Source organism: Caretta caretta, chromosome 1, assembly GCF_965140235.1.
Source record: "Caretta caretta isolate rCarCar2 chromosome 1, rCarCar1.hap1, whole genome shotgun sequence".
Lineage (NCBI taxonomy): Eukaryota > Metazoa > Chordata > Testudines > Cheloniidae > Caretta > Caretta caretta.
In genome coordinates, this window is record NC_134206.1 from 25122392 (window position 1) to 25146841 (window position 24450).

The 24450-nt window shown below is 42.6% G+C and overlaps 1 protein-coding gene across 3 annotated transcripts in view; it reads right to left on the minus strand.

Moving 5' to 3' along the window:
* Positions 1-24450, minus strand: part of NOX4 (NADPH oxidase 4) — a 173598-nt gene that overhangs the window by 113151 nt on the left and 35997 nt on the right. For all 3 annotated transcript variants that reach the window (XM_075126592.1, XM_075126595.1, XM_048841953.2), the window contains 3 exons: positions 21470-21689; positions 17812-17976; positions 17596-17658 (listed from right to left, as the gene is read on the minus strand). In XM_075126592.1, the coding sequence (XP_074982693.1) occupies positions 17596-17658; positions 17812-17976; positions 21470-21689 (448 nt within the window). The remainder of the gene's footprint in view (positions 1-17595; positions 17659-17811; positions 17977-21469; positions 21690-24450) is intronic.

The following is a 24450-nucleotide window of genomic DNA, read 5'->3' on the forward strand; positions in this document are numbered from 1 at the left end:
AACATCTACATAGCAAGTTCTAGCCCCAAGCCCAAGTCAGCTGACCAGAGCCAGCTGCAGCCATCTTGGCATTCAGAAGTGTAGGCATGAAAATATGCAAGCCTTGGCATGTCTAAACAACACATGCCATTGACAGGTCTCTGCACACAATTACAGTAAATTCATACATGACTAAAATCCTGAAATTTAAGCCTATACTCTTTGGCATCTCTGGTCTCCAAAATAGAGTACCGCTAATCCTTGATTCAGAAAACAAGTCTATCCAGGACAATATTTAAGCATAAGCTTAATTGACGTGATAAATTGCACTGAAGTCAAAGGGACATAAGAACATTCTTAAAGTTAAGCACAAGTTTATGTGCTTTCCTGAATTGGGACCCTACAAAGTATGTGTATGACCTTTAGCCAAACTACAAGTGTCTGAGTGACTTCAGGAATGCATGAACACTTTTTGCAGCTCTAATTAAAGACAATAAAACTTCTTCTCCGAGATCCCTAGAAGATAATTTAGCGACTACAAAACTTGTTAGGATTATCCGCTCCTAGGACATACAAGTTGTTTTAAGAACAGTATTTTAGTCTTTCTAAAAAAATGTATTCACTAGAGTACCAATTTGAGAAGGTTATTTCCTAACTATATTCTAGGACTGTTACAGCGAAGGAAGACCTTGGACAATGTTAAATGGATTATTTCTGTACAAGAGAGCTGTGAATGAACCTTATTTGATGTACCAACCTGATTAAAATACGAGAGAAATTATTCAAATGTATTGTTGCAAATAAACTGTCTGTGCTTATGTGAAGCTATGCTCATCTTAGTCTGTCCTCAAACCAAACATGCATATCTCAAAAAAGTGGAATATTTGAGGTCATAAGGTCTTCCAGCAATTTTTGCTAAAATGTTCATCTGCAGGCATTCAGCCATCCTCCAGAGATTATGGGACAGAATCTCAACAAGGGTCAATTGGAATAGTTCTACTGACTTTGATGGAGCTGTGCTTATTTACATCACCTGAGAACATGGCCCTATACCCTCAGAGATAAAAGTCTTCTGTATTTGAAATGGTAGATTTCCTGCTACGAGGTTTAATGAAAAGTGAGATGTAGAATGCCATCCCCCTCCCCCTCCCCGTGCACACACACACACCCTTTTTGTTTGTTTTGCATTCTGCCATTTGTAACACTGGATTTGACATCCTATAACTGGAGCAAATTTATGGAATATAATTTATTCTGCACCCTTTGCTGAGAAAAAAACTACTGTTTCTGAGCCTTCACAGACGCATGTTTAATAGGAAGTTGTCTGCCTATATGTGATTTTCAGCTAACTCCATGATGTAAATGCAAAATCTAGCACTCAGGGGACTTCATGTGGATTTGTGACAATCCCTGGAAGTCTCTGTGTTCATAAACCAGCATATGGATTAGCACTCATCTGTAGATGTCGTTTATTTCAATCATCAACAGAAAGAATATGGATAATATTCTTAATTTAACTAATCCAAGTTTAATGTATTACTAGTTTCAGAGTAACAGCCGTGTTAGTCTGTATTCGCAAAAAGAAAAGGAGTACTTGTGGCACCTTAGAGACTAACCAATTTATTTGAGCATAAGCTTTCGTGAGCTACAGCTCACTTCATCGGATGCATACTGTGGAAACTGCAGAAGACATTGTATACACTAGTTACTAATACATACTAGCAATATACTTGATTTTATTTAGTGGCATCAAAAAATTATGGACCAGTTTCTCTAGTGCAAAGAAAGTGTAAAATGCTACTAAATCAGAGTGATAACAGTTTACACTCACTTTACACCAATGTCAGTGACTATATCAGATGCAGAGCAATGGAGAATCTGGTCCCATATGTGTGAGAGCACAACAGACAGGAAATGAAAACAGATAGGTCTTGTAAATTATATAACCTACAGTATTTTAGGTCCTTAGAGCACTGGTACCCATTCCCAGCCTAGAACTCTTGCTACAACCAGGGGCATGTTCACTAGATGGCCCTTGACTACAAATTTGCTCTCTGTGGTGGTTCACTGTGGATTTGGTGGCCTTTGGCATATGTTTCTGGCTATACTATTACTCTGGAGGAGTCACTGGCTGGTGGATGCACAGACAGCACTGTAGAAAGTTCATCATCATCACGTAAGAAACAGAGGCTCAGAGGCATCAGGAGTCACATGACAGGACAGTAGCAGAGCCTGGCCAAGAGCACCAGCCTCCTAAATTCCAGTCCAGAGCCTTACTCACTAAGCCAAACAATACCTCCAGTTTGAGAGAAATCTTTTTCCTGGATTACCTCAAGTAATTTGGTTTGGCACTGGAGATAACAATGGAGGGAAGAGGGAAAGAATCCTCTTTCGACTGTGGCACACTACACAGAATCAACATCAGCCTAAGGCACAGAGTGGTTTCCACAAACTTAGTACTTCCAGCAAAAGTGAGAAGCCAGACAATTGGATCTCAGACCTCTCCAAACCACCTACCCGAGACGGCTGTGCAAGAATCCCTTGCTGAGCTGGACTCCACAAATGCAAGGCATGTGCCTCCAATGGAGAGACCCCTCTGCATTCTGCCTCCTCATGAAATGGAACGGCTCTGAATCTACTGCCCAGGGGCCCTCTGCACAGGCAGAAGTGGGAACCGGACTAGTTGTTTATTGGCAACGACAGCTATGATGTGTGCTATGGCTGGCAGAGAAATGAAAAGGAGCCCTGTCCCCATTTCGACAGCTAAAAGGAAGGTCATGGCAGAGCTGGATTCACACAAATGAACAAGCAGAGAGAAACTCTTTCTAAGAGGTTATTTCACTTTGGGAAAGAGCCGCAATATGATTCTAAGCTGGAATTTGCAGACATCCAGGCAGGCACTGTAAACACCATGCACTCCTGCAGCTGGTTCATTGTCATGGTGATTGCCTCCAAGGATAAAACTGCTCTTTTGCAAACCTTTGCTGTATTGTCCAAGTTTGTGACCTGGAACCAGTCAGATCAGTTATGCCACTCAGACAGAAATGCACTTAAGAGTTAATGTACATGAGAAAATGACAGAACTAAACCCAACTGACCTAGATTTTTTTTCCCCTCACGGAGGAGGTGAGGGTGGATTTTCAACTTTGCCAATCAGCTGCAAAAAGAATTTGGGCTTCAAAAGTTCAGTGAGCCATAGTTTGTCTGGTTTTCACAGAAAACTGATCTAAATATTCCCAAAACAATTTATCCTGAGATTAGAAAACAACAAGGAAGAATGATGACAAATACAGGCATGCTATATAAAGAATATAGCCAATAAAGGACAGCTAGTCTTAGGTCTGACTCATAGAAAGTGAACCATGCTAAATCAGGCTACCCCAGTTTTAACTAATGAATCACACAGTTTAAAAGACAGATGTCAGAAAAAGGTGCTTGTAAGGTTGTTGGGGGTTTTTTAAGACATGTTTGTGTCTGAAAGAATGAGCTGTATGGGAAGGGTCTTCAAGGTGGCTCCATTTATTTCTATTGTGGGCTACTTTGCAAATTTGGCTTTGTTTAAACTCTCTCCATATTGGGAACTTGGCCTTATGAGTGACTTAATTTAACTGAGAAGTGTCTGCAGACATTATAATTTGGTTGTACAGGGGACAACCCTAAAACAGAACATGATGTTGCAACAGGGGAGTCTGAATGAACAAGGTGAGACCTTTGTCTTTAAATCGAACAACCCTCTGAGGCAGCCAGAGAACTCATAGCAGGGCTGCCTCCCTTAGAGCTCTATGTAGCTCAAAAGCTTGTCTCTCACCAACAGAAGGTGGTCCAGTAAAAGATATTACCTCACCCACCTTGTCTCTCCCTTAGGGCTGCCTAGCAGCGGCAACATGCCCCAAAGAGTTCTTTCACTTTCCATTCCCTTGTCCTCTTTCTGACTCAAAACACCTGTAACCCAACTAGTGAAGGAAAACACCCTACAATAAAGCCACAAAAGGTGCCTAGATTCTACATTTTAAGGCCAGAAGGGACCAGTATGATCATAGACTCATAGGACTGGAAGGGACCTCAAGAAGTCTTCTAGTCCAGTCCCCTGCACTCAAAACAGGACTTAGTATCATCATCTTCTTACCTTCTGTATAACACAGGTCGCAGAACCTCACTCCATGATACCTGCATCAAGTTCATATCTTCTGTTTCGCTTTTAAAAAGATATCCAATCTTGATTTAAGACTTTAAATAATGGAGACTTCACTACATCTTTTCACTGACTCATCACCTGCACTGTTAAAAATCTGCACCTTATTTTTAGCCTGAATTTATCCAACTTTTTGTTTCTTTGTTTTCTCTGAAGGCAAATGCCAATGTACAACAGTGGTAGATGTCTTGGAAATGTCAATAGGCCAACACTTTCCAGACACCCAGAGACCAATCTTCAGAGGCGCTAAGTATCCAAAACTCCAACAAAGGTCAAAGAGTGCTTAGCATCTCTGATTTTGGGTGACTTGATCTTTGCCACCCTAGGCTGAGACATCTAGCGGATGATCTTCAGAAGCTACTTTGGGAAATTCTGACCATATTCAATAAATAATAAATAACATTATCTTAGCTTTTGTGGTAAGTAAAGGATGAACAGCCGAAGCTCCACAAAGTTTTATTGCTACAGATTTACCACTAAGATATACTTCTAGTGTCCAGATCAGTGTTTCTCAACCTTATTCAAGGTTAAACATTTTAGCAACCCTTTTCCCCTTACATGTACTATAAAAGTAAGAGTACAAGAAGTATCACTTATCATATAATTTATCTGTGTGTTTCAAGAGGTTGGCAAATAATACTTGACCTTGAAGGGTAAAGACGTGTGGGGAATGAGGGAGCGAGATTTTCTGTGCTTTAGATTGTAATAAAATTTTCAACAACCTCCACCCGCCCAATTGTATTTTATGACAAAAACCCTCTAGTTCCAAAACACTGGTTAAAACTATGTTTGGCACTTAAATGAATTTGGGCCCAGCTCTCCTGTCCCAGTCCAGATGCACCCTAGTTTGGTGTAATGAGGAAGGCAGAGCTGCCCCTGTGAGTTTTATGAGACAACCCAAAATGAAGAGGTGATCCAGAATCCAGAAGGGCTGGGGCTGTGTGAGTATTTCTACAGAAGTAGAAAGAGCTCAAAAGAAGAGCAGAATTGGGCTGAGAGATTCAAGAAAGGAATGCCTCTGAAAGACGCAGTGTGGGAGTTCGCTGGCTGAGCAGAGGAGCCAGATTAGACTGGCGAAAGCAGAAGGCAGGGATGCAGTCAGGGGGTCACCTACACACTTCCCTAGGGCAGAGAACCATAGCCAGAGAGGGCTGGAGAGGACTGAAAGCTGAGAGAAGCAGAGGGAGATGCCTGCTGACTGTCTGAACAGAAGAGCTGAAGACAGAGAGCCAGAGAAAGCTGAAGGCTGGGGAATGAGGAAGGGATGAGCCTGCTGATGTCTCCAGGTGACAGCTAGAACAAAACAGAGGAGTAAAATAGGGTGGAAAAACACCCCAGCTAGAGGACTGGGGTGAGGCATGATGAAACATGCAGGAGCTGTACCTGAGTGGTAAGAAACGCTGGAGGTGTAGTCAAGAGATGGATTGTGGTGAGAGTCGCTGAAGCTGAACTGGTGTATTGATGGACTGTCAGGACTTGAAAAATTGAATGTACTGTTTGAATGATGCTGGGGAATTCTGAATTAGAGGGTTGTGAGACTGTTGAAATAAAATAAACCCCATGAAGAGCTATTTATATTCAGACAGCTTGTGTGGAGTTACTGGGGACTCTGGAAGAGGGAAACTGAGGCGGGGCTGCTTTCAGGGACACCTTGAGGACACAAGGGGGTGCCCTGGAAGCAGCCACCCTGTCGCACACTGGCATGGATAAGGAGGGTGAGCAGTATGCCAAAAGATCTTCCTATGCATGCAATTTTGCCCCTGCACAGGGGTCACGCACAACAGCAGCCCCTGAGCACAAGAACTATCTACTAGTTCTTCCAAAGGGGGCAGGAAGAATACCACAGTGATGGGAGCAATATCAGACACCAAATAGAACAGAAGGGGGCAGGAGGATGGCTGGCTCTGCTCATAGCGGTGCACCGAGTAGGATTCCCCTGGGAGCTCCTTTTGGGGTTCCACCACTCCACGCTGCCTCCAACACCAGCTACTGCCTGGCAGAGACCAGCAGATCCACAATCAGCTGTGTAACTGGACCCTTTCCATGCCTTTCAGCCACGTTAAAAAAGTTTGTAGCAACCAGACGTGGAACTGGTTAGAAACACCCAATGAAGAGAGAAATGCAACCACAAATTTGACTAAAAATTTGAAGAGAAACTCTCAGAAGGTCAAAAGAAGTGAATTGTGGACCTATGGAGTGGTGTCTCAGGACACGATACCATTATGGAACCAGAATTAAAATATTTATGGACTATTGCACTACCAAGCAAACTGAAACAAATGATTTTGCTAGGCTCTCTCCCCTCCAGACCTTCCATCCCCGCTACTCCAAGTGCACGGCTTACCAATACTTCTAAACGGCAGTTGATTGAGGAACCTACTCAATTCAACGCTGCCAAGAGGAGCAGTCAGAATGACCATGTCTCCTCCCAACCTCGGAGGTGTCATAGTCAGGTGTGAAACTGTCCTTGCACAATGAAACACTGAAAGTAGCAAAGACAAAGTGAAATCAGAGTTCAATGCATAACATACAGTCATTTTTTTCCAGATTATGAACCAGAGTGTGGCTGGTCAATGCATGGATGTCCACGGAGGCAGAGGAGGAGAGTGTAACGAACTGCCCACACGCAGAATCTGGTACAAGCACAGTCTCTGCACTTTGAGTGTAGAGACTACTTCGTGCTGACACCTGCTGGAGCACAAGCCATCCCAAAAGGGGCCAGAGTAGAGGCCGGTCACAGAGTTTAAGCACAGAAGGGTCTACAACATTGTCTAGTCTGACCTCCTGTATATCACAGGCCGCTAACACCGTCCAGTACCCGTACACCAAACTCAGGTCCATGGCAGTTCTGTGAAGTCCATGATGCCTCTTGCTGAAGGGTGATGCAGGGGGTAGTCTTCTCTTTTACCCCATGTGGTAGTGAGATGGTGGAGGAGCTCTGGCTGGGGTGAAGCAGCTTTGTACCACCCCAACACGGAGCATCAATTAATTGCCATTATCTGGCCCTATCTTCCTAAGCTGACCAAAATATGGAAGAGTTTTATTCCAGTTAAAAAACACCTCTTCCCAACTTCATTAGCTAGCCATTTCTTCGGCTCTCCTTTATCCTGCAAGGCTCAGAAGTCTGGATCCTAAAAGGTGGCTGGGCTCCTAATTTTCACTGAAATCAGCCTGAATACCTGTGAAGATAGGGGCCAAAATGTTGTAGCCTGAGCATATGTATTTAGAACGCCCAAACATGCAAACAATTTTGTCTTGCAAAGGTCCATCCAGCCAGGGTGGACCTTTGGTATGACCCAGTATGGCAATTCTTATGTTCTTGGCAAAGCAGGAGCTATCAGCAAAAGAAAATCTCAGTGACTATGTAGCAAACCCTAAAAGATCTCAGCTCTTGTAGCTGTTATAGGTGGATATTTGTAAATATCTGAAGTATAAGTCTACGTGTGTAAAGTTTTTTGTTTAGATAAATTTGATGCGTAAAACAAAAATCTAAAAGCAAATGGATGTAAGGCAGCACACAATGAGCAAGAGAAAGGTTCATCTACATTATTTTTGTTGCACTTAAATTATTTTCCACACAGATGTTTGATTTTCTATTTGTATGAAAAGCAGACAAGCCCCTGGGACTTGCATAAGTTTGCCAGCAATATACTTCACAATATCTGCATCTCCCTGAGTGTTCTGTAGATCATCTCATAAAGCCAAGTTTACCATATGCAAAAGAATTAAGAACTTAATAAAGCTCATTAAAAACATATCACTTTTAGATTTGTTTTTTTCTTGTATTAATCTGCTAGCATTAGGCCACTTCCTGAGGTTCTTACCTATTTTTACAAGGACAAATTTCTAACAACTTAAAAATATTAGGTATCTCGGAATCTGGCCCTTGGGCTTTTCCTGTTATACATCATTTCTTTCTTGAGTTTACCGTACAGTACATAGGCATCTCCAACATTTCCCAGTTTTGTTCTTTGCATAGTACTACATTACTTGCTTGAAGACACTGAGAGTCAAACTTCACTGGGGGGACTGTTAAAATTCCACTGAAGTCAATGGCAGACTTCCCATTAACTGCAATGAATGTTGGATCAGGCCTCCAATAAGACAATAACGCAATCCACGGCTTTGTAAAATAAAAACCTACCTCACTAAAGCAAAAGGAAGCATTTGCTTCCACATTCTTGTTTACATTTGTTTAAATAACGTTCACATTTTCATTTGTTCAGATCACTCTAACAAGGTGTCAGGCACATACTTGACAGCTTCAGAACACTAGTCCTCAACCCACACATGCCTAAGTTAAATTTGTCAGGCTTTTTAAAGCCTTAGGTCAACTGAACTTACATATTTCTGAGTCAAAGTGGGAAGTAAAAAAAAAAAAAATAAGGAAAGATCAGAGTTCAGAGGAGAAGCCCATGAGGATGGAAAATGCATAAATAAATAATAGCCTGGAGACACCTAGAAGCAATATTAAAATTTTTCATGTACACGAGTACACTATTTCAGGTAATTCTCTCTCTCGGCTTCATTAACTATCACTTCTTTATAGAATTTTATATTTTGAGAATGTCTAATCAAACAAGATTTGGTAACTGCCTCTGCTCATTCCTTTATACATGTTTGGATTTTGTGCTGACATTTTGAATATCTCTATATAAAAACATGCCTTATTACCCATGGAAACAAGCCTACATAATACAAAGGAAACCCTGGTACATGCAGCGAGGTATGGATTGGATCTATCCACCATTGTACATGAATAAAGAACTCAAGTTTAAATGAGTCCCTCAATTTTTCTGTTCAGACAGAAACTGTCATTCTAAAAAGGCAAGGTCTAAAGGTTTTTAACTGCAAATACTACCACAGTGATTTGCTTCACATTAATACATTGGTTTTTAACCTTTTTTTCATATGTGGACCCCTAAAAATTTTCAAATGGAGGTGCAGACCCCTTTGGAAATCTTAGACACAGTTGGTCCGCAGACCGCAGGTTGAAAACCACTGTTCTAGGGTAATGACAACCTTTTGTGTACCATTTAAACATAGTCTGCAGACCCGCAACGGTCCACAGACCCACTGGTTGAAAATCACTGTGTTAATACATAAATACTGGGTTTTGGCGAATGCAACGCAACAAAGGCACTCCACACAAAGGCACTCCAAAGGCACTCCACACAAAAATGCTATTCACAAAAAGTGAACAGGCTAGCATTACAATGTTATTCACAGAAAGAGAAGAGGCTAGAGTCACTCTGACCTGGGTAGGTTGGACTAAAGAAGTCTTAACAGTGAGCCTTCATAACTTAACAGCGTGTGGATTTTTAATGTTAGCTACAGGTGAGTGTTGGAGGATTTATGGTGGGTGGCACATGCTTCAACTAATGCTAACAACAGAAGGTTGGTATGACACTACACCCAATATCCATCATAGTAATATTATTATGATACGATCATGGCATAATTATGATGCATTTTGTACAAGATGGGATATGTAAGGTGTCACTGGAAAAGTTATGATTTGCTAACTATGATTATCCTATTTGTATGCATGTATCATTTTTGTATCCGACGTTATAAATATTGACTATGGATCTGTATTTCAAATGGGCTTACTCTGGGAAACACCCACAGCCAGTCTTTCAGGTACAACAATGAAGAAGCCAGACAGTGCTAACGGCTCATCGACAAAGAAAATGGGCTGTGCATTAGCTTAGCTTTCCTGTAAATGTTTCGGCCAGCTTGTAAATAATGGCTGCCATGACTCTGCAAGGACATGTGACCAGACCCCATGACTCTGACCTCCATTTTGGGTACCTGTATTTTTTCACAAACTGGTCTGGGAACCAAATTTGAAACAAAGGGTTCCCGCCATATGGAAAAGCTATATAAGGCAGGGAGTGACATCATCTCTTGTTCTTCACTCCCCCACAACTCAACACGTGAGAGAAGCGCTGAAAGAAAAGAACTTGGAACCAGGGTGGAGAGCCCAAGCTGCAAAAGCAAGTGCAGCTTGTGCCTTGAGAATCTGCAAACCTACTTGTATCAGCAGCCAGGGTGAGAAATTCCTAATTCATATCCTCTCTTTCTAGTATTTTAGGCTTAGTTTGCAGTTTTGTTTATTTACTGGGTAATCTGCTTTGATCTGTTTGCTATCACTTTATAATCACTTAAAATCTATCTTTTTGTAGTTAATAAACTTGGTTTTGCTTTATCTAAATCAGTGTACTTTGAGTGAAGTGTTTGGGGAAAACTCTCAGCTTGGTTAACACAAGTTTGTTGCATATTCCTCTCCACATTGAGGGAGGGGCGAACTGGATAATAAATTCATATTGGTCCGAGTTTTGACCAAGGCAGGGCAGTACAGCTCTGGGGTCCTAGGCTGGGAAGCTAGAGGTATCTTGGCTGTAGCCTCTCTATTGTTGGTTCATGCAGTGGCTGGTCAGCCTGCATGTAACTGCAGCTGGGTGTGTCCCTGCCTGTGTGAATGCTGGTGGGACTGTAGGACTGGGAGTGGTCTATAGCTTGTCACAGCAGCACGGTGAGAAAGGCTGCTGTGGGTCAGGCTGGTGGGCCAGAGGGAACAGTGGAACCCCGGTTCCAGGTGGCACCCCGCGGGGAACCCGTCACAGTTGGTTTACGAGGAAATCTCCATGCGTGAAGTCACAGACAGATGATGATTGATCTATGTGCACTAGAGGTACTTGGGCCTCAGAAAATTGTTCCTCTCTCACTGAGGAACTTGAAAATAGTGGGCTAAGATTTACTGTGGTCTCCACAAATGCTGCAAATGGCAGTACAGAGCTCTACAGCCAAAAGAGATCTGATGTCACAGTACCTCAGTGCCATTGGATTTCAGTGCCTCAAAGAAAGGAGATTTCTTCTGTGTCTCCTCTGATATTTCAGCCATGTTAAGATTGGAACTTGTTCAATGGAGCTAAGCATGCTCTAGAAAGGACTGAGACAAAATAGCTCCCTCTGCTTTCTCTGAGAATGGCACAATGAAACTGTGATGCTGGGGAAAAAGGGGTGGTGAGTAAAATTCTGCAATGCCAACAGTAGTCCTGCCTTCTCACTGTCAGATGAAGTACCAAAGCCCATACCTGTGAACTGACCTGGCCTCAAACTGAATGGAGCCTTCATCTGAAATGCAATGCCAAAGGGACAGTCTCCAGCAGACGCCAGGTACTGGTTCGGACAGTAAAGCAGGGTAACAGAAATACCTCAACATTACCAGGAGATGTGTAAAGCCAGGGAGCAGAATCAGCTCTAGCTCAGAGGGATCTGTGCTTGCATAGTTTTCAGTACCTTAAAAAAAAGCCAAGAATAAAAATCTTCCCTTTTCTGCCTTTCGCCCCCCTTCCATTATGACCCAAAGCAAAACAGAGGGACACAGTGTGATGTGAGCAAGTTAAAGAAAAGAAGTGAGGGCTTATTGAACATACCCCTTCTTGCTAAAGGAATCAAGTTACGGCTCCACCTGTTCCAATTAAATGATGTTCTGCATGCTAGAGAGCAGCAGAATGAGCAGCTTGAATAACCTTAATGAAGAAAAGAATTATGGTCTTGCCATTTAAACACTGGACAGAGACGCGAGAGGCCAGGGTTCAGTTCCCAACGCTGCCACAGATTCCCTGTGTGACCTACAGCAAGTCACTCAATATCACTACAGCTCAGATCCCCATCTGTAAAGTCCTTCCCTTGGTCTGTCTTCTCTAAGTAGATTACAAGCTTTTGGGGGCAGGGATTGTCCCTTACTATGCATATGTACGGCACATGGCATAGTTGGGTCCCAATCTCAGTTGGGACTTCTAGGGGCTACAATAATAAGTGTCGATATACTATTATGCTGAAGTGTTGAACTACTGAAATCTTTCTAGTATAAAATTTAGGAAATCCTTGTTGGACACTAAAGAGGACAGCCCTCTGGCTCCCAATCTCTTTGAATTTAGAACGGAATCACCAATATCAGTGTCAGCTATACTTTACTGGCATAAAACAGAAGATAATGAAGCCACTTTACGTGATAATTCAGCTTCGCCATAATGCCTAGATACCGTGGTGATGAGCATATCGAAAATTGATTAAGATCATCATAAAAGGCACCCAATGGACAAGTCTCTAAAACCACCACCACAACAGGCAATTATATAACAGCCTTGTTGGCAGTCTCAGTAGCAAAACCAAGGACTGAATGGGCCATGGAATCTCTCCCATCAGAGGTGGTGCTTCCAGGCTACACGTGAGGCACATTGGCATGACGTTTTTGAAAAGCTTGCTAAATTTCTGTATGTGCTAGAACAGAGGATGTCAGTTTGCAAGGTCATGAATCCAGGACTAAAGTCACACCAAAACAACTGAAAGGAATAGCCCCTCTTTGTGAAATACAGTGTTGAATTCTAATTAGAGATGGGAGCACCACTAAAAGGCAAAGGGGATCCGAGCATCCCTACATTTCTGGAAAGTTCTGCCCTGCTCCAAACCTCGTGGCTGGCTCACACCTTTATAATAGTCTGAATCAAAACCTCAGATCTGAACCACTCCAACCTTTAGCTCAGATCCACAACTGAAATTTGGTTATAGTGACTGATCCTGGTGCAGGATAAAGGCTTAACACAGTCAACATCCGTGTGAAGACATGTCGAAAAGATGCACATTCTTTTAGTCCTGTAAAATAAGCTACATCGCACCTCCACAAGAAAGTCAACATAATTAAATTAGCACAGCTACCCCATACAATGTACTTAATGATATTTAGGGTAGATGCAAGTTTATCTATTAGCCAAGCTACATATTTATAGCTTGTAAAAGATTGTGGCTTGCTTTGATTCCTTAGTGGGTTTAACTGAGACCACATGAAAGGACCCTGTAACTTCTACAGCTCTTTACATTTGCAAAATGTAAAGTTGTATGCTCCAAGGCATAGAGCCAAGCACGATGTGCCAACACAAGAAGTGATGCCAACGTATTACATAAAAAGCTACTTCTCTTCTAATATTGCAATGAATATTTTAAATGAGAATCCCTCTTCTGAAGTCATTCATCAGTAAAAAGGAAACATGTGCAACCATAAATTACTAGGATTGTGGTTTCATGCTGCTAGCAAATAATCATCTTTGTGGTTAAGCATCTATAAAATGAGGAAATTCAATACCCATGAGTGGAAGATCTAGAACTGAGACTGAAAGAAACAGAAGACAAAGATTTCTACAAAACTTTCCATATAAACTGTTGGCCTTGATTCTCCTCTCACTCGCGTAGTTAATATCAGGAGCAACTTTGCTGACAACAGTGGAGTTGAACCATTTTAAAACTGGTGTAAATGAGAGGATCAGCCCCATAAATGTGTACATATTTTTTGGAAGGGGGAAAGAAAGGGGAGGAGAATTTTGATCTGATGGTACCAAAAAGAGTGAAAGCAATGCTTTGGAAATCCGAACTGAACTTTTACAGGACCAGCACTACGGTGTTTGAAACAAACATAACTGTTGATGTTTGCTATTACTGAAGAGCCTTAAGAGATGGCTCCAGGCATTAAGCATTAAACTGCATGACAGAATACATAAATTCCACCCTCCCACTCACAGAGAAACTGCTGAGCAATTAACACGTGTAGAGAGATGTTCTGGAGACTGCAGGCATGATTTCCAGACGTGACTACTGATTTTGGGTGCCTCAGTTCTGAGGTTCCCAACTTCCGACACCTTAAATGGGCCTGATTTTCATAGTATTCTGAGCATCAGCCCTCTGAAAATCAGGTCCCTTTAAGGAATTTCAAATCGGGCACCCAAAAATGGAGGCATCCAAAAATCACTAGCCCCTTCTGAAAATCCTGGCCAAAGATATATATTTACCCAGAAATATAGGACTCACGAGATTAATCTGCGTAACACAGAGAGAGGAACATCTCGTATCCTAATTAAAAGTGATATACAATTTAAAAAAAAAAATCCTTGCCAACAAAAAAAGTAAAATGCCTTGAACATTCTTGTTAACTTGTTCGGCAAGCCCCCTATTAAAGTGCATAATGAGCCTGTCGCCCTAACCCAAAGCCCCTCCAAGCCAGTGGAAAGATTCTCGTTGATCTGAATGAGCTCTGGACAAGGCCCTGTGGGAGTTCAGAAGCAATGGCACACAGGCTGCAATAAAAGAAAGATTCCATGTTTATTTTATCTTACTCCACTGGGGTTTTGTTGTGAAAAGTGATAGGAAATACTCATCTAAAGTAAGGAAATTGGGCACATAGGGGTCCAAGTAGAAGAATTTTTGAATACCACACCAACCAGCACTTTGGGAGTGACTGTTCGATGCTCTGAAAGGGACCTAGGAAAATAAATATTCTTAAATCTGCTTAATAGAGAGCATATGGACAAAAGTTGTACAAAGATAGCGGAGAGCCAGTGGGGAGGGTGATGTACCCTATTCAAGAATGGTGCAACTTCTATTCTATTGTGAGCTACCTGAGAGCTCCCAAAATAATTTGCTGAGCTGGCCAGCAGGATTCCTCCAGGGGACTGCAGAAGCTGTGCTACCTCTTCCTCACCCCTCTGGAAACTTGAAATTTTGAGCGAGACAAAATGAAAGCATGGATAAAAATAAATGGAATTTTCATATTAGAAAAGAAAAATGTGTTTTCAAGTAGCAAAATGTTTCAATCATTGGGGCAGGCTGGAGGAGGGTCAATGACTGCACGGATCCAGTGATTTCACCAGGCTGCACAAGTGGCACTGAACCCTTTGACTGCTGATCCAGCTTAGAGGGTAAAATAGCAGCCACAGTAGGAGTAGGCAGGAGAGCAGCTCTGAGCCCTAGGTAGTGATATGGACTTTGCCTTGCCAAATCCACATACAAGTTTCATGCCTTACCCCTTCCACGGGGGGGGGGGGGGGGGGGGGCGACTATTAAATTGCACAAATTACTCCACCTCTTTACAAAATGCCACCTCATTTACCTCACTTGGCTGGGATCTAGTGTACACTCTGGCTGCAATGGAGACAGGTGGGAGTTTTGCCAGAGGCTTCAATGGGAGTAGGTATTGGGCTTCCACCCCAGCCTTATTACTGGGCATTAATCCAAGCAGCAACATATTAAACCTTTTTTTTTTTTTAAGAGGGACCAATAAAGATGCAAAGCCCTCCTTCTGTGCCCATACTCCCCTTCCCTCCAGCCTTTGTCTATTGGCATTGCTTGCTGCATTATGTCCATTGTAAGCTCCCAGATCTATCACTTTTACTTGTCTATTAAGCACCATGCACATTATAAAATAACAAGAAGAGATCATTATTATTATTTATTATTATTTATGTAAAAGAATAAGAAAAGTTGACAAAACTCACACTGAAATCATTAATGCTTGCTACCTACGAGTAGGTCAGACAGCAGCAGGGGGGAAAAATTACTGAGTAAAGATATTGCCTACGTACCCTTAAGCCTCGTCCTATGTCTAGCATTATATTGCAGTGAAAAAAGCTTTCTAAGCAAAGAAGAAGCCCAAGGCACAACAATGACCTAGAAAGACATCTGGAAACTACTGTCCCCTGCCAAAGCTGGACAGAGAAGACTATTATAAGTCTAGATGTTTCAAGTCCTTATTATGCAATAAATCACCCAGTAATAGCATCTACTGCAGTGTAATTAAAGTGCTACTGAAATACATTTGGGGCAATAAAAATCAGAGCTAATGTCAAAGCAGCAATTTAATACGAAGGAATATTTAAAGCAGTATATACTATGTTATATAAGAACATAAGAACGTCTATACTGGGTCAAACCAATGGTCCATCTAGTCCAGTATCCTGTCTTCTGACAGGGGCCAGTGCCAGATGATTCCAAGGGAATGAACCGAACAGGGCAATTGTCAAGTGATCCATCCTCTCTCGTCCAGTCCCAGCATCTGGTAGTCACAGGCTTAGGGACTCCTAGCACATGGGGTTGCATCCCTGACCATCCTGGCTAATAGACATTGATGGACCTATCCTATAGGCTGTTAACATCACCCTATTTCAGTATAGAATGCATTGTACATAAGAGAAAGTTACTTTACCATCTCATAGAGGATGGCTCTAGACTATTCTCAGTGGTAGAAGAGGACAGGACAAGGAGTAATGGTCTCAAGTTGCAGTGGGGGAGGTTTAGGTTGGATATTAGGAAAAACTTTTTCACTAGGAGGGTGGTGAAACACTGGAATGCGTTACCTAGGGAGGTGGTAGAATCTCCTTCCTTAGAAGTTTTTAAGGTCAGGCTTGACAAAGCCCTGGCTGGGATGATTTAATTGGGGATTGGTCCTGCTTTGAGCAGGGCGTTGGACTAGATGACCTCCTGAGGTCCCTTCCAACCCTGATATTCTATGATTCTATGATTCTGCTACAGATCTAAACTAATCTATCAACTAGATATTTGTACTCAGCTGAAAATACATAACCCTGTATTTGAATATAAATGAATTATTTATATTGACTGAGAAACCATATCTGTCTCACCCAGTCTTGAGATTTGCTTCTTGCAATGGGTGTCATCACTGTAACAGACTTTTCCAAATAGTGGGCCAGATCCTCAACTAGTGCAATCAACTTGATGTCAATGAACTTGTCAATTTACACCACTGAGCCCACTTCTGCAGTCTTTCCTTTGGCAAAGTTCCCAGAGGAGTCAATTCAAAGATTTGCCAGAGTAAAATCTGCAGGATCTGGTCAAGTGTCCTTAATTATAATGGTCAATTCCATGCTAGCTGCTAGCAGCGGTTGTTGTTTTGGAACCTGACATCACACTTGCCATTTGTCTAATCTGTCAACTTCAATACAGGGAGAACTATCAAAAGATATTTTCTATTTAATATTTAAATTAAATGGGTCTGATTCTGGTCTTTTCACACTTACAATGGGGTAAATCAGTCATAATAAGACAACAAAATAGGCCCATACTCTCCAACTGTACCATCTCACTGGTCCTACATCACTGGTAAACTTCACAACAAATCACCAACATAGCAGAAGACTGAAAAAGGAACTTACTTATGGACTAAACTAAAATGACGCAATGTCTTTGTTTAAGTTTATTTCACCAAACAGACAAAATAAAAGTTTTTGCCTAATTCCACATAAAGATTTTCAGTGCTGTTTTGTTTATATTTGAATGAGCAAAATAGAAAGGATTTTTATTAATTATTATTATTATTATTATTATTTCCCACTAATGGAAGTTAGAAAACAGGTTCCTATGATCATTTTCTCAACAGTAGACAAAATTAAATACACAAAGTGCTGAGAGACATAACAATCACTTTATATTCACCGGTAACCTCTGAAATGAACCGTAAGCTCTTATTCAAGGAATTTTCACTGCAAATGAGAGAGAACACTCCCTCACCAAAAATAAATAAATGGGAAACTACTTCAAATGCAATAACTCAAAGTAAATGGATTTCTTACCATTGTGAGCGTAAATGGATGGCTTTCTAATGCTGACACTCTTGGACAGTGCAGAATAATATACTGAAATAAATCACCCAGAGAAAAACGAATGGTAAAAAAGCTACGTTCAAAACATTCGGTTATGGCTGCTACTAACAATACCCCAAAGTTAAAAGCATCCCTCAACCCTTGCATAAGAGAAGCTGGAGTTTTATGTGCTGTGAGTCAACTCACCTGACCAGGCCTTGCTTTAAAGTTTTCTTTCCTCATTCGTAGTTCAAGGACATTAGAGGGATGGCTTATCACTGAAGTTATCGTGGCCGGTTTGTAACTGCGGATATAGCGATAGAGCCTTTCTGCACAATATAAGCACAAAGGTCCAGAAATCCAAAGCCAAGTCTGCAGAAGAAAAGCAAAAATATTACTCCAAGGAATGTTTTTCCTTTTTTATTTCAAAATAATATGACTCCTTATACAGCCTAGTTCTACCATCCTTATGGTGACTAACGTCTTAGGCTATGTCTACACTCATGGCTGCATCAGAAATACAGGCACTACACATGTAGCCACAGGCCGCAGTGAAAGGCCGGCTGTGTCCACACGTGCCACGGTGATGTTTAGGTCAAAATGTGGGGATTCGACTAGATGACCCTCGCGTTTAACCTTATGGTTCTGTGATTCTCCATGTCACAGTGAAAGGCTCCAGTGAGGCAGTAGGACACTACACTGCTAAAAATAGCAGGGTAGTCACGGGAGGCACTGCATGGACATGTAGAGAGCCGTGCAGAGTATATACCCTGGTGGTTCAGGCAGGTAGGGCACTCTACACTATGCTACTGGCCTAAGCCGTATCTCACCATGCTAGCTGAGCATGCAATGTCTGTACTCTTACATGCCGCCATAAATGTAGACACAGCTTTAGAATCATAGACTCATAGAATATCAGGGTTGGAAGGGACCTCAGGAAGTCATCTAGTCCAACCTCCTGCTCAAAGCAGAACCAGTCCCCATCTAAATCATCCCAGCCTGTGCTTTGTCAAGCCTGACCTTAAAAACTTCTAAGGAAGGAGATTCCACCACCTCCCTAGGTAACGCATTCCAGTGCTTCACCACCCTCCTAGTGAAAAAGTTTTTCCTAATATCTAACCTAAATCTCCCCCACTGCAACTTGAGACCAGTACTCCTTGTTCTGTCATCTGCTACCACTGAGAACAGTCTCGATCCATCCTCTTTGGAACCCCCTTTCAGGTGGTTGAAAGCAGCTATCAAATCCCCCCTCATTCTTCTCTTCTGCAGACTAAACAATCCCAGTTCCCTCAGCCTCTCCTCATAAGTCATGTGCTTCAACCTCCTAATCATTTTTGTTGCCCTCCATTGGATGTTTTCCCGTTTTTCCACATCCTTCTTGTAGTGTGGGGCCCAAAACTGGACACAGTACTCCAGATGAGGCGTCACCAATGCTGAATAGAGGGGAATGATCACGTCCCTCGATCTGCTGGCAATGCTCCTACTTATACAGCCCAAAATGACATTAGCCTTCTTGGCAACAAGGGCACACTGTTGACTCATATCCAGCTTCTTGTCCACGGTAACCCCTAGGTCCTTTTCTGCAGAACTGCTGAATAGCCACTCAGTCCCTAGTCTGTAGCGGTGCATTGGATTCTTCTGTCCTAAACTCAGGACTCTGCACTTGCCCTTGTTGAACCTCATCAGATTTCTTTTGGCCCAATCCTCTAATTTGTCTAGGTCCCTCTGTATCCTATCCCTACCCTCCAGTGTATCTACCTCTCCTCCCAGTTTAGTGTCATCTGCAAACTTGCTGAGGGTGCAATGCACACCATCCTCCAGATCATTAATGAAGACATTGAACAAAACCGGCCCCAGGACCGACCCTTGGGGCACTCCACTTGATACCGGCTGCCAACTAGACATGGAACCATTGAACACTACCCGTTACTTTGCAAGTAGTCCCAATGGACAAGGAGGAGGTGACTGCCCTAATCACAAGGCTACAGAATCATTCTAAATCTTTCTCTGGCCCAATTAATAGTGAATTATTCAGTTATTTAATTAAAGTGGAACAACTTCAACATGCCTCCTCAAATGACTAAGGTGAAGGGCAGATGGGACAGGCAGCTGAGGAGCTTTTGGGTAATATTCGGCCCAATACTGAACTGGATATTTTGTGTGTTGCTCTGTGCTCCTAGAGTTTCAGCTCTTCAGGGGACAGGGACCGTGTAGACCACTGTGTTTGTACAGATCCTAGAATGAAGCCCTGTTTCTGATTGGTGGATTGGGACATACATATATCATAATTAAATCATCTTGAGTCTATTGATCTTTTCTAAAATTCCATTTTTCTTTTCACATTTTTCTAGAATAAACTCTGCCTCCTCCTTCCTTTTTTAACATTCTCATTGAATTTGATACTAATGAAAATAGGCTTTCGGCGGGTGTAGATAGCCATCTGTAGTGGTGGTCAAGATGAAAGTTGTGTTTATATTGTATTGCTCACTGTGGAATCTGTGTGCATGATGCTAATACATTTGTCTATAGCATCTGTACTATTGGTATCCACTCAGACCTCAATTCAGGAAAGCATCACTATGCAGGAAAGCACTAAAGCCTGTACTTAACTTTAAGTGTAAATAGCTCAATCTATTTTGTTTATCCTAGAGAACGTTAATATGTGACTTTATCACAGTCTTTATATAACTATGTGTGCTGAGGATTTCTGATAGTACAGAGCTCTGTAATCTAGCAGCCAAAGACATAACAAGATCCAGTGTTTGGAAGCTGAAGGTAGATAAATTCTGACTAGAAATAAAGTAGAAATTTTAACAGGTGGTAATTCATCACTGAAACATATTACCTAGTGATGTGATGGATTCTCTGTCACTTGAAGTCTTTAAATCAAGATTGGCTGTCTTTCTAAAATAGATACTCTCTATTTCCACATCAGCATGTTCCATAGCCCAGCAGTTAGAGCACTTAAGAGGTGGTAGATCCCCGTTCAGATCCCTCCTCCTCATCAGGAAGAGGGGAGCCTGAACCACGGGTTTCTCACATCCCAGGTGAATACCCTTACCATTAGATTAAAAGTTATAAAGGAAGTTCTCCTTCCCTTTCTCACCCCAGCTGTTTTGTGTGAACTTGCCTGAGCGGCCTGCCCCAGTAGGTAGCTTTTGGGCTCACCCATTGAACTGGGCCTGGCACACAACATAGGTGTTTGTCTGCCTGCCTTCTCTGGTTGTGAATTGCTCTGGGGCTTAGGCAGGAGATAGGCACCCAGACATCTAGAGGGAGCCAGCAGTACGCATGCCCAGAGGCAGAAACACAGGTGCTGAGGGAACGTTTACTGCAAAAAAACTTAGCCACTGAGTGAATTTAGGCACCTGCGGTGTTCAGCAGGAGTTTTGTGGATCGCAGTGGAGCACAAACTGAGACTTAGGTGCCTACATCTTGGGTTTAGATAGCTAAATAATTTTGTGAATCTCACCCTCACAGTCTAAACAGACAAAGGGTGGGAGATAGGAAGCATTCTTAGCCCTATTTTACAGATGGGATTTGGCCACGGGGAGATTAAGTGATTTGCCCAAGGTCACACAGTGTGTGCCTACACAGTCTGCAGCAGCCAGCCTCCCAGCCTGGTTCGACAGACATGGGCTAGCGAGGGCTCACGATGCTGCCCTAAAAATAGCTGTGTAGACATTGTGGCTCTGGCTAGAACTCGGGCTGTAAAAGCTGGGGGGTGGGGTGGGCTGATGCCTGATAAGGTTTTAATATTTTCCATTATTAAAACTTCTGGTCCAGAGAAGTAATAATTAGTGGTCGTGGCTGACTGAAAGACTTGGCATTGCCTGTAAAACCTGAAATATCGGATCATACAGACCTCTGGGAAGTGCGACTGGAACTTGGGTTCCTCAGCGCAAATTCTCACAAAATTATTTTGTACAAATGGTTCCAGTTCTGCTGGGAAAGGCTCAGGAGCGTATTCAGGAAAAGGTTCTTCAAAAGTGCCTGGCACTGGAATATCCTCTCGGAGAGTTGTGTTAGGATGAAAGCAGCCAGGAGGGTGTTCCTCTAGGTTAGTCTGGTATTTAAGCACTCCTCTACAGGAAACAAACAAACAAAAAAGACACTGAAACAGCAATCAAAATCAACCGACTTCTCTCAATTTGTAGAGGATTTTATAGGCCATCACAAAGCTGATCAAAGGCTGATATTCCACAAGCATTTTAACTTTGTTTTACCTCCAGGAGTTTGAATTAACTTGACACGTTCCAACAATAGATCCCTTTGTCACTAAAGTGGAGGTTCTGCAACCCATCTGGCACTCCTGATACTACTTGAGGGTAGGAGAAATTGTGCGGGCCTCGGAGAGAAATTAAATAATTGCATTTGCAATTCAATCACACAAAGCTATTTTCAGCCACACTCTCTGTGTTATACAAGGCCTCGTTTTAATGCAATCTTAAACACAAGTGGCCTAACAATATTGCAGAATTATAAACTGCAGGGAGCACTCCTATCATTCAGTGTATTTCATGTTTGTGCATGACAGCATCATACACGAGCTACATCCCACTTCTGAAAACCCACCTGTCAAATGAAAAAAGTCATTATGATGGGGTGTTCACCCCAGACTGGCCCTGATGGAGTTAAGGAGGCTCCAGATGGGGCCAATTAATTTTCATAGTTGCACCTGAAGGGAGGCCGAGGGATTTATAAATACTAATTACTGGTAATGCCCAGCTGGGGGAGAAGCTGGGTAAAGAATATAAAGAGATGAAGTCTTTTGTAGCAGGAGGCCACAAGGAGAGAGTCTGTAGTCACTCTCTGAGAACAGAGAGGTGGGGAGGAGGAGGAAACCCAGGGGGGAGAATAAGCCCTGGGATCCTGGCCCTGGAAGCAGGATCAACTCCAGAGGAGTTGTGGGAAAATAAAGTCTGAGAAGCCTGGGTAGGAAGAAGCCCAGGGAAACAATAAGAAAAGGGTGGGGGGGGAGCCTGAGTTCCCCTACCAGTCACTCGGAAAGGGCACAGCACTGTTGGTGGTGCCACCCAGACATCTGGTCTGGTGAGACTTTGATATCCTGGAAGGGGGGGACTATATAGTGATCTACCCGGAGGGCCAAATCGCAAAGAGGGAGCACTGTGAATTATGGGAAGAGAGACCATCGCAGCCATGGATTGACTATTGGCAGGGGCTGCCATTTGGGAAGAAAGCCACTATGACATGCCTGGCCAGGAAGAGGAGCTCTTGCGTTGAGTGAACCCCAATACAGTGCTCCATCAAATGTGTAGTACAGAGAGAGAGCCTGGAGCACTGGGCCTGGTGCAGGGCCTTAGGCCTGAACCAGCGGCTGTGAACCAAAGTCAGGCCATGTATTAAAGCAGATGCTCACACATTCACTGTTGGGTACATAAACTTGGCAAAGTTGCTGCTAGCGTACAAGGTACTAGATATACACGCAAATATATTTCAGAAGGTTAGTACAGACACACCACAATCTAGTACAAGATAAGATGGTTTAACAGAATAATAGGGAAGTTTTTCTGAAATATAAAGAACTGGGTACAAGGGGAGGTAACAAACAGATGTCATGAAACATTTAAGGCAATATGTAACTTGTTAATCCCAGTTGTTTGTCTCAGTCTGTAAATGTTGAGGTACCTTGCCTTAGCCCTTTGTGAGGCCAAGGGGACAGCAGAGACTCCCGCGGATGACTGAACTGCTCCTTGCTGCAGGGCACTCATGTGTTAATGTATTTGTCCAAGTTGTGTGAGTCACTAGGATTGTGCCTTGAGGGCAATAAATCTGGCTGAGTGCCTTTGTCACCGAACCATGCCTGTGGTCTTTCTCTCTGAGTAACATCGAGGTTTGCTGGCTGAGCAAGCGGTGCTCTCTGCTAGTGCTGATAACACTGGAGCTCCAAGGACAGAAGCACTGAGCAGATGTAACAACTTAGCAGCTTTGACAGCGTTGCCACAGCAATGACATTCCACACTTCTACAAAAAGCCAGGATCCAACCTTACAGATGACCTTACTGTGTCTATTCGACATTGGTGAGGCCTCATCTGGAGTACTGTGTCCAGTTTTGGGCCCCACACTTCAAGAAGGATGTGGATAAATTGGAGAGAGTCCAGCGAAGGGCAACAAAAATGATTAGGGGTCTGGAACACATGAGTTATGAGGAGAGGCTGAGGGAGCTGGGATTGTTTAGCCTGCAGAAGAGAAGAATGAGGGGGGATTTGATAGCTGCTTTCAACTACCTGAAAGGGGGTTCCAAAGAGGATGGCTCTAGACTGTTCTCAATGGTAGCAGATGACAGAACGAGGAGTAATGGTCTCAAGTTGCAGTGGGGGAGGTTTAGATTGGATATTAGGAAAAACTTTTTCACTAAGAGGGTGGTGAAACACTGGAATGCGTTACCTAGGGAGGTGGTAGAATCTCCTTCCTTAGAGGTTTTTAAGGTCAGGCTTGACAAAGCCCTGGCTGGGATGATTTAACTGGGATTTGGTCCTGCTTCGAGCAGGGGGTTGGACTAGATGACCTTCTGGGGTCCCTTCCAACCCTTATATTCTATGATTCTATGATTCTATGATACTTCTGGAGCTGTACATGTTTCTCAGGTGAGAGTTACATTGATATTAACATGAACGTGCATGGGATTTTACAGACACAGCTGGAGAACAGAAAGAGGAAAAATACCAAAAGAAAACTAGGATTCCTCCAGACACTATATGAATCATTAAGAAGGTAATGAGATAAGTAATATACCCCCTTGTTCTTCTGAAGCCTTCCTTTGCCACTCAAAGAATTTGGGCTTGAATTATATCAAAATTATGGCCTGGGATGGTAGAAATATA